The 14,092-nt window shown below is 37.5% G+C and overlaps 2 protein-coding genes across 4 annotated transcripts in view; one reads left to right on the top strand and one right to left on the bottom strand.

Moving 5' to 3' along the window:
- Positions 1-14,092, top strand: part of LOC112044159 (uncharacterized) — a 232,269-nt gene that overhangs the window by 101,864 nt on the left and 116,313 nt on the right. The gene's annotated exons all lie outside the window — the stretch shown is intronic.
- Positions 11,889-13,962, bottom strand: LOC112044130 (uncharacterized; the record flags this gene model as incomplete). The annotated part of the gene is made up of 3 exons (XM_024079872.2): positions 11,889-12,177; positions 12,906-13,154; positions 13,703-13,962. Coding segments are annotated over 3 exons (798 nt in total), but the record flags the coding sequence as incomplete, so codon positions are not given.

Genomic DNA, 14,092 nt, shown 5'->3' with positions numbered 1-14,092 from the left:
TAAAGTTCCTCGATTCGATTCCCAGCTTTCTTTCATCATCATCATCATTAACAGCCGATGGATGTCCATTGCTGGACACGGGCCTCTTGGCATCAAACAATACCAGTATCCAGCGGCTCCCTGCAACCCACTTGATGTCTTCGGTCCACCTAGTGGGGGGTCGACCAACACTGCGTTTTCCGGTGCGGGGAAAGAACCAGTCACTAATATAACTCAGCGAGTCTAAGCTGAAGTGGCAATGGACTGGGTACATAGGTCAAAGAGCCGATGGACGTTGGGGTTCCAAGGTGCTGGAATGGCGACCCCGCACCGGAAAACTTTAATTTATCTTAATGTATTTTGTATCAGCTGGTAAGTCCGAAGTCTTAGCCGTGGCTTGTTAGCGCAATATTCGCAATGACGTACCGCCACGCGATTTGGCGTTCTGGTATAATGCCGAAAATCGAATTGCGATCAATAAGTAATACATAATATTTATACAGACTTCTACTAGCAATAGAGAGAGAGAGATTCTGCCACCCTACCTTCATTCTAATTAAAATTTGAATTCTAATTCAACTGCCACTACAGAAAAACTGCCACTAAATCATTGTACTCTAAATTCTAGAGTCAGTATTTTGAACAAGAATTTATACTCCATTATTTCACACTCTATAACTTGCGAGCGGGAGTAGATTCAAAGAATTATTAGTCCACGAATAGTTTCCAGTTTAACGGAATTTAAAGTGCTCTTTTGATAAAATAATCCACTGGTTTTAATTAAGGATTTTCAGCTCGAAATTTATTTATTTAAGCAAATCTTCCCGGTAGAGTATATTTCTATTTTACCAGTGGTAGAGTCGCTACAAATAGGCAAACTCGACTGTTCAAACGCTCTTATACCGTAAATTATTAGAAAGAAACGTATTTAAATTTAAAACTTTATTGCGGATATAAATAACTCTAATTATTTGACTTATTTATATTGGTTAGGTTATTAAATTATATTTTAACTTGATTTAAAACTGTAAATTCTTGCTTTAAAGTCACCGTCGACGTCATTTAGTTTCTTTGTTGCTATAAATAGCAGGAGCCATTAGTAAAGTAAACTTTTTGCAGCGAAGCTAGATACGGCTTGGACAATAGCGGGAGAACAACTTTTACACAGATAAGCTTTCCTTTGTGCAGCTAATGTGTAAAATTGGTTATACTACTATCGTTAACAACTGAGTCTTAGGGCCATAAATCATTTCTCTATATCTATCTCGCTTGCACTTATGGGTCTTATGGAGCCGTCTAGTGAAGGGTGTAACAATGAAAGACATATTATCGATAAGTAAAGTTTATTATCGTATCTTGTTCACAAAATTAAAAAAATTAACAATATTTGATTTAATATAATACATATTTCATATTATATAATTATTAACTAAATAAAATTAATCTTCATCTGAGTCTTCATCATCAGAATCTTCGTCTTCTGCCAAATTTATTATAAGCGGCGCGTGATCTCTAATTAGAGCTTTTTGTAAATCTTTGTTTTGAAGTTCTTCGGCATGCCTAACACATTTGGCCCAGTCTTCTCGTGATCAGAATCGTCCAAATCATTATTGACTCATCATTAGCACGTGCGCAGGTAGCCGTTTATCGATAATTAGGGTGCGCAGGTAGGCGCGCTGCACATTCCTATCTTTTTTGACTTTTATGACCGGACGACTCAGATGATAACGCGCATACTATAATAAATGTGCGCATGAAAAATAAAAGTAGCTTTTTTTATTGTACCAATCCCCGAGCGCTTACATATATATTTTTGAATGATAGGAGAAAAATAGTCCGCCGCCTAACCACTAGACTAGTAAAGGTTGTGGAATAGGTACTTAAAGTAATTTTAAAGCCATTAATTTGTTTATTGATCAGTAATTGTTGCCCATCATTATCATTATAAGTCGAGATGTCCGTTACACAGGCATCTTGCAAAGATTTCCAAACACTTCTATCAAAAAACACTTTAATATTGCTTAACGTTACTAAAAATATTTGTGTGGGTTCTTTTAAAAAATTAAATATCACGTGTCTCAGACGGTGAAGGAAAAACAACGTAAGGAAACCTGCATACCTGAGAATTTTCGTGTGTGAAGAGCACGTTCTTTCAAAATTAGGGGTTAGGCTAATAGTCCACAACGCTGGCGGATTTGCAGATTTCACACACGAAGAAAATTAAGGAAATTCTCAGGAATGCAGGTTTCCTCACGATGTTTTCCCTTTACCGATACAGACACGTGAAATTTATTTAATATCTTAAAATGCACATTATTGAAAAGTTGTATGCTCTGGAACGGATTTGAACTTACACCCTCCAAATCAATGGCATAGGTCATATCCACTGGGTTATCACGGCTAACGATCGATATATATGCATAAGAAAATATTGTATCCACTGAATAAACTAAATTAAAATTTGAGTTTGAAGAATAAAATATACCAGTCATGTGTTTATTGTATGTTGGTATACTCTACGGTACTGAACACACCTTTAATGGAATTTCGGAAAACACTATGTTGAGGGTATAACGGAATTATTAATGCATGCAAAACGCTTTGTGTCGTTAGCGGCGTGGATGTTAGCTTGTGGTGTTAAATTATTTTCCACTTTGCGAACACTCAATTTCAATATGATGTCTTTTGACGGTATGTCTACATCAGTTAGCGGTTAGCCTGGGACTAGGTCTTGAGTTTGAGTCTATTCTTCTTCTTCTTCTTAGAGAGTTCAGAATTTAACTTAGTTTAAGTGATGTGTTAAAAACATTTACTAAGTCTAGGTTACTACACAACTCATCAGATCCTGACATGAAAAAAATGGGACCACCCTGGAATCAGACCCTTCAAAACAAAAAAAGAATTTTCAAAATCGGTCCACAAATGACGGAATTATCGCTGGACATACATAAAAAAAAGAACATACATACAGCCGAACGTAGAACCTCCTCCTTTTTGGAAGTCGGTTAAAAAGGACAGATCTCGGAAGGGCATTACTGACCCTAGCCATAAGTATGGAAAAAGACAATGCAAATATATTTATTATTATTATTAACGGCATAAGGCAGATATCGAGATAGAGTCTATTCTTCTTCTTCTTCTTCTTCTTCTTAGAGAGTTAAGAATTTAACTTAATTTAAGTAATGTGTTAAAACATTTACTAAGTCTAGGTTACTACACAACTGACGAAATTCGTTAACAATAAAGATGCTCGGAGACCATTGGATCAGCTTCCTCAGATCACCAAAATTATTGATGTATGATTTTTTAAAGAGCAACTGTTGAGTGTACAGCCAGTTCTCAGCAGTTTTTGCCTTCCTAACCGTTGGTAGAGTCACTAATCACTATCAATAGACAAAACTGACGTTTAAAAAATGCTGATAAACTATTGAAATAAATGAATTCTGAATTTAAAAATATCTAAAAATTTGCTTCAACAAAAAATACATTTTAATAAATGTTTTAAGACAATGAGGTCAATATAATATAGAAGATCTTTCAATCCAGTCCTTTACCAAAAATATATTACACACAAAGTATTTTCTTATTTCGTACAATATTATACTTCTGAAGATAATCCGTGTTAACATAATGGGGCGCCTTCACATCTTCGTCTTTGTAGCGACAAACAAAAGGAATGAGAGATTGATTGTGGATGTTCACGTTCACGCCTTTGATCTTTGCCTTGATTTTTCCTTTTGAAGACGATCTGCAATATTACGGACATCGAAATGTAAATTATTCCGAGTTGATGTTATTATTCGAAATATCTTGGAATCTAATCCTGGGTTGGGATATGATGTACCTCATTAGGTACATATTACCTGTACCTCATTAGGTACATCATACCTGTACCTCATTAGGTACATCACACCTGTACCTCATTAGGTACATCATACCTGTACCTCATTGGGTACATCATACCTGTACCTCATTAGGTACATCATACCTGTACCTCATGAGGTACATCATATTCCAAGATTCAAATCTCATTAACTCATTAGGTTTCTTGTATTTTACAAGTTCCTCTTCCACACTGGGATAGCACAGCTCTCTCCAATTTGCTAAAGGCTTATCTAACGGTTTAGGCGATTGAAAATTATCAAAGAACTTACGATAAGCATCAAGACCGTCGTAGTAATTGTCCTTGATCATCCAGAAGTTGATGATCCACTGCACCACTCCTCGGCAGCTGATGTAGGCGAAGAGCAGGGAGACCCAGGTGGTGTCCTCGTCGGAGACGTACTCCAGTGGCCAGGGGAACGGCCTGTTGATCCATCTGAGGCTTCCAGGAAAGCTGGTGTTCATGAAGCCGAGGGTTGCAACTGTAAAAATAGTAGAAATTTTTAAAAGAAGAAAGATATAAGACAATTTTTTAACGTGATCAATATTCCCTCTTCCCCTGGGATTAGGCGTAAAGACTGTTAGAAGTGGGTTTGGTTATGAATCCACAATTGATGGGCACACGTGCAGTGTGCTCACTGTTATTTAAATAAATATAAAAACTAGCGGACGCCTTTGTAGCCTATGTGTTAATACCGAGTAAAATCTATTTCTAATATTACATTAAGTTAAATCGATGAAGTTGCGGCGTTAAAGAGTAACAAACATCCAAACAAACATCCATACAAACTTTTGGGTTGATAATATTAGTACGATTGTAAAAATCAGAAAGAAAAGACCTCGGAAGGGCATTACTGACCTTATCCATAAGTATGGAAAAAGACAATACAAAAATCTTAGCACTTATTATATTTGTTATTAACGGCATAAAGACTGTATATCCACCCGATATCTTGCAGATATAATGACTAAGGAGGTATATTGCCGAATACCTAAGTCCAGTAAGTACATTTCCGACATATATATCCTATACATATAAGTACTCGTAATACTAAAAATCTAGCAAACTTCCAGCGATGTAACTGAATTAGGAGTTTCGCCAAAAGTAGATTTTTTGAAAATTATTTGTTGTACAGAGTTAACTTACGCTATTTTATTAGATGTGGACATCCCTAAGACCTTTCGTACGGGTAATAGAGGTCAGAAGGGACTTTATTAAATTGAATTCCCGGAATTATTAAATACCCAATCTTATAACAAAGTTACGAGGAAAATATGGAAATGGGTTATATTATAAAACTTGTGGACATCCACGACTTCATCCGCCTGAATTATAATTTTATTTTAATGCTTTAAATATATATTTAAAATCATAACGTATCTAACTAACCTAACTAGTACTAGTACATATTAACTAATTTGTTTTTAATAATTTTGCATGCAAAATTTAGGTTGATAATTTTTCAAATATTGTATTGCCATCCCTACCACATGTTTGCAAATATCAAATTGATTGATTCATTGATTGATTTAAATTCAGATTTTTATAAATCCTGAGGGAACCTTAACCTCAGGTTAGATTACAGCCAAATGCTTACTTGTCGTTGGATTCTGATCTGACTAGCAACTCATCTATATATACGCAAACCTTCTGGTTATAGGTATTCTTTCACATGATGAATACAGTCGAAGCTAATCGATCTTCCAAGCGAATGGTTCTGTCTTTGTGTTCATTTATATCTGAGTTGCTTTACGATCAACTAATGGGCGACCGCGACTTCATCCTATTTTAATGGCATCCAAGCCCAGTTCTCCCTCCATAAACGAGAGGGTAGGTATATTCAGCTTAGACTAAACGCTGCTGCAATGCGAGTTGGTGGGCACAAGAGTAATAATGTTACTTACCGTTACTACTAAAATTACGTTATCGTTACGCTATCGTTACGTTGTCGTTAACCACTTTGAGATGAGAATGATAACGACCGGGACTGAAGGCTTTATGTGCTCTCCGAAGCACTATCAACTTCTCAACTCCAGGCTAAGTAGTCTTACTGCATACTCATAACCAGGACTAGTGCTAGGACTAAGGCTCGAACTCAGGACCTCTTTATTTAAAGCTACATGGGGACAGGCTACACCACTGCTCCGAAGCTGTATAGACCAACTAATCAGTTGCGTGTAAGTATGTGTTATTCTTTAGCACGTCCTACAGATGTGGAAGTAACATTTGTAACGAACATTTTGCAGGAAGAGTCCCGTGTAGATCAGTGAAGAATTCGCGCACGTCTCTAGTTAAATATGAATATTCTTTTGAGGACCAGTGTAAGGAACATTCTGCAGGAACAATCCAGTGTAGATCAGGGAAGGCTTCGCTCACGTCACTTACTCTGAGAATCAGTGTGTGGCACATTCTGCAGGAAGAGTCCCGTGTAGATGAGGTCTACGACGAGCAGCGTGACACCGACCACGGTGAAGGGGACGACCGCCGCGTAGAAGCCACAGTGGCGCTGACCATGCCACATGTTGGCCACGGACAGGGCCAGCCATAGCGCGTGGAGACACAACCATAGCTGGACTTTGCTGAAATAAATTGGAGCTATTGATGAACTAGAGTTTGGCTAATGAAAGTAGAGATTGAAATCGCCCGAAATAAGAAAAACTGAGTAAATTCTCAAAATTATAGTGCAAATGTTGGAATAACTTTTAGTTTAATATTTAGTCTCAGTATCAATGTATTCATAAACAAAAAAATAATTAAAACAAATATTGAAAACGCATGTTTTTCCATTTGTTTAAATTATTATTTATTGGTATATTATTTATTACTATTATTAGTTATTCTTGAATTTGGCGGGTGATTTCAGTCTCTACTTTCATTAGCCAAACTATAATAAAAAAATAAAATATTGATGGCAATTGAAAAATTATAATCGTTGTACGAGTACATAGCAACACTTCGTTGAGCATTGTAATTACACTGGCCCCAGCATCGGAACTTAGCAATGCATAGCATTAGTAGCATATACAAGCCTAAGTAAAAATAAGTTACAAACTAAGAGAGGTTTTGGAGAATACATAAAGAAAGATGTTTAAAACAAAGTGGTTACCTTGTCGAACCATTTTTAAGGGGCATAATTTTTATCGGACCACACCAAAGTCTAAAAAATTACTTGGAAGGAAAACACCCCTACAATGGCTCGCTACGTTCATAATTTTGTTCGACTCGCTATGAATATCATAAATATGAAGTTTACAATATGATCATTGATCATGAATAAATATTTTGACCCTGGAACGAAGAACCATTACCTTCTAAAAGCAGATGGCATATTCATCCTCACAAGCCACATGTCAGTGGAGTACGACTCATTGTTGTACTAGGTGGTGATATTGAAACATTACCTTCTGAAGGAAGATGCCATATTGTTCCTCACGAGCCACATGATGGTAGAGTACGACTCATTGTTGTAGGTACTTCATGGTGATATTGAAACATTACCTTCTGAAGGAAGATGCCATATTGTTCCTCACGAGCCACATGATGGTAGAGTACGACTCATTGTTGTAGGTACTTCATGGTGATATTGAAACATTACCTTCTGAAGGAAGATGCCATATTGTTTCTCACGAGCCACATGATGGTGGAGTACGACTCGTTGTTGTACTTCATGGTGATGTTGTAGAAGGGCACTCTGCCGCACGCCGCCGGGTCGTGCAGGTACAGCAGCTTGAGCAGCGTGACCTCGTGCAGCTCGGTGCTGGTCGGTGACAGCTGGCAGCTCAGCGTATACCAGCTGATGATGAGGCTGATACCAGCTATAGACACCGGAGGAAGTAAAAACGATTAGGTTTCCTCCCATGAAGCTTAAGCTTAATTGCACACAGAAGTCGAGGATGAAAAAACGAAGATGAAAGATGAAAGAAAGAAGAAGAAGAAAAAGAGGATGGAAGAACTTTTGGAGCTGGCAGCCCAGCGTGTACCAGCTGATAATGAGGCTGATGCCAGCTATAGGCAGCGGAGGAAGTAAAAACGATTAAGTTTCCTCCCAAGCTAAAGCTTAATTGCACACAGAAGTCACACAGCGCCTAACTGGGGAGAATGAAAGAACTTTTCGAGCTGGCTGCCCAGCGTGTACCAGCTGATGAGTAGGTTGATCACAGCTATAGACAACGGAGGAGGTAAAACGATTGGGTCTCCGCCCAAGAAGAACTGTAGCGTATTATGATACATGTGCGAAGAAAGAGGCCGTCTCCAGTTTAATCACACATCGAAGTCACACAGCGCCAGAATAAGGAAAATGGTAAAATTTAAACAAAACCATGATCGACCAAAGACGCGATGTAAGCATTAAACTAAGGAGGCAGTTAAAACATAAAGAGCAGGGACCAAAGTTAGAAAGTACGTAGTTTTTGCTCGGTACCGATCAGACCGATTGATAAATAAAGATAAAGATTCAGATTAAGAATCTTTATCTTTATTTATCATCACTAAAAGCTGCAAAGTCACAAAAGTTTAAATTTTTAATGAATTTATTATTTTTTGGCGTCCTAGGAACTATATAAAATTACTTTTTAGTAATCCAAGTTTTGCTAAATAATATAATTACTGGCAAAACAGATCCAGATAAATTGACTGCGTGTTAGTTGACAGTTGATATAATCTATTCAAACTGGGAAATAGAACAATTTAACTTTTCCATGATTAAATCGTGCAAAACGAGTCGCTAACTCACTTTGATAAAGTATAACTACAATGGTCCAGACCCTGAGGGAGCTCATCTTTGACAATTCACGTTACAATCCAATCTAAAGTCAATTTCGGAAATCTTAACCTCGTTAGCGGGAATCCTGGGAAATTAGTAACAAACAATTTCGAGTTGGTTACGACGGAGCGACGCGGCTAAGAGTAGACATTAAACTCTTGGCCGATATAATGAGTAATTTCTGATCTATCTACTGGGGTAAATTGCAATCTACCGCTGGGCTCAGATCCTAGTTACTACTAGTCTGGCTTTATGAGGAACAGCACTATACTGACTGGGCAAAGTTTAATTTTTCATTAGTGAAACAATTGAGATCATTCTGCTAGCTTGATTGGAGCGTACGTACTCGTACGAGTATTTCTTTGTTTATTTTTGGTTAACAACATACATTCTTATATAAATGCTATGCATTTTAACTAGCAGTTCCTAAATAAAATGTATTTCTGAAAAGGCTTAGTTTTTAACCGACTTCCAAAAAGGAGGAGGTTCTACGTTTGAATTATGATGAATGATCCTCTGAAAAATTCTCTTCTTAATTACAGTTTTTGCTTCTTAAATAGCTTAGTCGTCGAAATATTTTGTTAAAGATTAATTATCTTCAATCTTCGTGTTTTTGATAAAATACATACCTGACCAATATTGATCAGGTACGTATTGTGTCAAAACACTGTGTAAGACTAATCTCTCTTCCGGGTCACCGTGTTACTTTTCGGTTACAACCAATTCAGTTGGAAACTGTCCCATCCCGTGTTTCGATTACGCGAGTCCAAAATTAATGGCTGTCCATCGGCCGGGAACGCTGTAATGAAAAATTTAACGGCAGCCTTCGCGCAAATTGAATTCTTTTATGACGTTTTTTGGTACACTTAGGCAAATTGCAAAATCCCTAACCCTTCAAATACGCTTGTTAATTTTTCAGTTTACTCCGAATCTCTACTAATATTATAAAGCTGAAGAGTTTGTTGTTTGTTTGATTGAACGCGCTAATCTCAGGAACTACTGGTCCGATTTGAAACATTCTTAGGCTATAGGCTATATATTATCCCGCTCAATGGGGTAGCTAAATTCGGATCATATTTGCAGTGTGATTTTGTAGACACGTAACATATCTACAGTGTAAAATATCGTTGCATTTGGTTGCATGTTAGGCCTACAGGAATGACTATATCATAACTATTTATACGAATATGTCGTGTATGTTAAAAAATAGTATATCTTCATTCTACATATTGTCATTAAAGATGAAATTAGCTAAATTTAAAAGGGATTTACAAAAGAGATATTACTTATGAGATAGCACTTACCTAAGTATAATACTTACTCTTATTTTAGAGTCTCGAAAGTTTGCGGAGGATTTTAAAACGAAACTCCGTTTTTTCCAATTTGCATTACTTCACAGATCTATGATAAATCGCTCATCGGTCTCGGGCGGGTCTCTCCGAAGGATGTAATAAATTAAATATTCTTACAAACTTCTATTAAATTCCATTTAGTTACACTCAGCGGAATAATTCACGAGCTACTTGCTGAGGAATTTTTTTACAAAGGAAAGCTTTTTAATCGAACTTTGTGTTTCACTGTGTAGACTTTTTTCTTTTTATAGTGATGGAACAAGCAAATGGTTCACCAGATGTTAAGTGGTAAACCAGGCTATATAACAGAGGAATATTCACATGACACGCACTACATCTTAGAAACTAACCTAATCTGTGCTTGTCAAACTACAGGGGTGGTAAATCTAATGATCCTGTAGTTTAAACAACAACCACACTTGAGGGTTCCTATCGGAATACAATAATTTAATTTTAAATTTTTATATGTCTTCAGAAACTTCTTAACTATAGCTTGGCAAAGTTGTTCGTAATACTCCCGATGATTCGCGTGGTCCGGGAGGGGGATAGCGATGCCCCGCGCGCACGACTTCATACCCGCGCAGTCCTTTCCTCTGCCCCGCGCGCACGACTTCATATTCGCGCAGTGTCGTTCCAAACCCCCAGTATCAGCTTAGTTTTATGCTATTACAGAAAAGTCTTGGTCTTGACTAGAAAAATATTTGTCCAAAAAGAAAACAATACTAAATTCCAAGCTGCCGTTTCCCTAGTAGATATATACAAAATATAAGTGTTGCGAAATTTTTCATCATACTCTGTATTTTTTTTTTAACAGAGTATTATTGAAACAAACTCTACATAAACCACTGAAAACATCTCGTACAAAATTCGATGATAACTTTTAAAGTAATGATTAAAACGATTTTTAAGCATTATGCTTAATTTATTTTATTTCTAAAACACTTATATCTAAAAATAGAAGGAGCGAAGGTTTTATTTACACAACGTCTGACCTATTTCCCCCAGAATTGAAGTAAAGTGCACACTCTAGCTCACTCGACTGCCCAAACTTCGCCTCAGGTTCTACCGCAATGCCTTTTACCTCAAATTTACGCTCTACTCTCTTTTTGACTTCATCTGGAATCTCGCTCGTGTCAATATTAATTTCACGTCGAGTGTATAACTGACGCAAAACGAAGTAAATGCCACATTTCTGGCAGTGTACAATATCTTCTATGATCCTGCAGGCCTATTTACTTAAAGTGTCATCACATAGCCTTTTGTAGGAACTTCCGAACATCACGATCCTGAGTCGCCTGCATCCAGCGAATCCCTGCGACTCGCTGGATGTCGTCTGTCCACCTGGTGGGTGGTCGACCAACACTGCTCTTTCTAGAGCGGGGTCGCCATTCCAGCACCTCGGGACCCCAACGTCCATCGGCTCTATGTGCTTAAAGTGTATATTACATTTAACATCAAATCCATAAAAACTGCATTCTCCGTATTTTGTAACATGTTTCTATATGTAGCCAAAGTGTGATCACGGATGCTGAAGCAATACCATTTACAATTCCTTTGTAAAAGATAAATTACAACCGCGTACTACATTACTTAGTCAATAAGCAATATCAAAAAAGCTTACTTTAACGACAACTATCTTACATAAGGTCTGACTTGGCCTTTTCTTGAGTCAAGTTTGGATTTATGACATCGTCTGACTTGAGCTTATCTTGTATACATAATAAATGTACGCCCATGTTTTAAGTCTTAGGATCAGAGTTCTTCTCTCTGCCGGCTAAGCTAATGCTAGTTCTATGAAATTTTTCTATAGCGCTGATACTGAGGATCTTACTGTAAAACACCTTTTCCTAGAAAATGCCTATTCAATATTGACGTGAACGTTGTAGGTAGTAAAACAAGCAGATATGTCCATTTAAAAAAAGAAGAACGAAGGTCTATTTGCAGTTCTGACAACCGGCGTATACTCTCCAGGCCTGAAGTATATCACACCGTCATCGCGGTCATTGGGTTTTCCAAAATTAGGGTCAGGTATCGGCAGGTTCTCTCTCAGAGCAACCTTTCTCTTGACTTCTCTCTTTTGAATAGTCCGTAGTATGTTTTGAAGAAGTCTGCAACTGTAGATGTTCAAGGCGAAAATTATACCACCCCTAATCCAGAGAGCCGATGCTGCTATTGGCAACCATCCACCAAAATCTTCATACCTAAAAATAAACAGTCACTAAGCAAGATGACAAGTCTTCCAATCAAGACATATAAATAAAATTTAGGCGTCTGTCTTAGATGTCTAAATATCGGTCTCAAGTGTATATAGCTACATAAAGATACTGAAACAAACCAAAACTCTATCTTTGTCTGATCGTCCGTGCAAATCTTTGGGGACAGCTGAACCGATTGTAATGGAACGTGGAATCGATAGCAGTGCTTTTTAACCAACTTCAAAAAAGAGGAGTTTCTCAATTCGAAGCGTATGTTCTTTTATAGGTAAAATCTCAGTATCGCACCCAAATTCACGAACAAAATTGATGACTGTTATTTTGTGAGGAAAACGAGCTTAGATTAGGTATATTATCATATACTAAACTGCAAGTTGTTGACCGTTTTTTACACCATTCAACTACAGAAAAAGGTATTTTTACGGAGCTCTTTAACCAACGAACACGATTACAACTATGAAACATCGATTCTATAGAGATAGTTTTTATCTATCTCGATTCTATAGAATCGAAGAATCGAATGATCGATCTAATGCGATTATAAATATAAATATTTTTTTAATCGCATTAGATCGTTGATCATACTTTAACAGTAAAGTAACTTTGACAGAAAAGTAACATCTAGCGCGGCAGGTCTTTATAAATAGAGTTCATATAATTAGTTTCAACTCTGATCACCTGTTGGAAGTCCTCAATTACCATATGTACTTACACACCTATTCAATTTTAATTCCACACTCCACCCGCTGTATCTGAGAATCATTTCGTTGGTCAAACTTTGCTGAATGTGGGCAATATACACAATTGCCATCGACAGGTCGAATGTTATTACAAAGACACACGCGTAGAAGGAAGTCGCTAGTATGAATTTCAGTAGCTTTAACTTGGACGATGTTTTGAAGACACGCAGTGCTATTGCTACCAGGAACCAAAATACGTGCACTAAAACGCTCAACTTTGTATATCTGAAACAATATAGTATTTCAGAATCAATACATCTATACTAATATTATAAAGCTGTTACAATACTGAGTTTGTTTGTTTGCTTACACGCGCTGATCTCAGGAATACTACTACTAAACTTTCATTACTTGAAACAACTATTCAAAAATAATTACCAAGTATAAAACCAACGCTTAAGTAAATTTTCAGAAGATGGTATGACTAAATTGCACTGAAGGGATTTTTGTATTTTTACAAAAATCATTATAACTTAAAAACCGTAAATTTTGTGTTATTTTAGTAGGCCTTGGTGTCAGCTATCATCCTGTAGAGTATGTCGAACTATTTACGGGACATCCTGTATAGAAGCGAAAGGTTGTCACAAATATCAAAAACCGCTTGAAGTACAAAGATGAAATTTAATTTGGAGGAAGTTTATAGTCACTAGACGGATTTTGCGACAGGGCCGGATCAAAGAGGTCTAAGGGCGGACAAAGTGGCAGACATACGCTAGTATATCCAGCAGTGGACGTCCACCGGTTGATAATGATAATAAATGACAGTTACATACTTTCTAGTCTTTGCCGCCAACCTCGTAGACACAGTAACAACTGGTGGTTGCCACTTAATCGGGGTCAGCTTCAGCTTCTTCGTGTCGTTCTTCAGCAGCAAGGTCTTGGTGGAGGCCAGCGCCCGGAGCCGGTACCCGCAGGCCAGGGGGTCGTAGAGGTACATGATGCGGGCCAGCTTGTTGTAGTCGTGCGTTACCCCCGCTGGGGTCCATACACAGTAGCTTATTGTTGCAGCGCCGATGAATACTAACACACCTGTTCAAAGTGAGAGAGAGAGAGAGAGAGAGAGAGAATAAAAAAGAGAGTGAGAGTGAGAATAAGGGAGTGAGAGTGAGAGAGGGAAAAGGGGGGGAATGAGAGGGAAAGAGAGAGAGTCTTTCTTATAATCA

This window comes from Bicyclus anynana, chromosome 13 (genome assembly GCF_947172395.1).
Source record: "Bicyclus anynana chromosome 13, ilBicAnyn1.1, whole genome shotgun sequence".
NCBI lineage: Eukaryota > Metazoa > Arthropoda > Insecta > Lepidoptera > Nymphalidae > Bicyclus > Bicyclus anynana.
The sequence above is the reverse complement of the archived record's forward strand: the minus strand, read 5'-3'. Positions and strand labels throughout refer to the sequence as shown.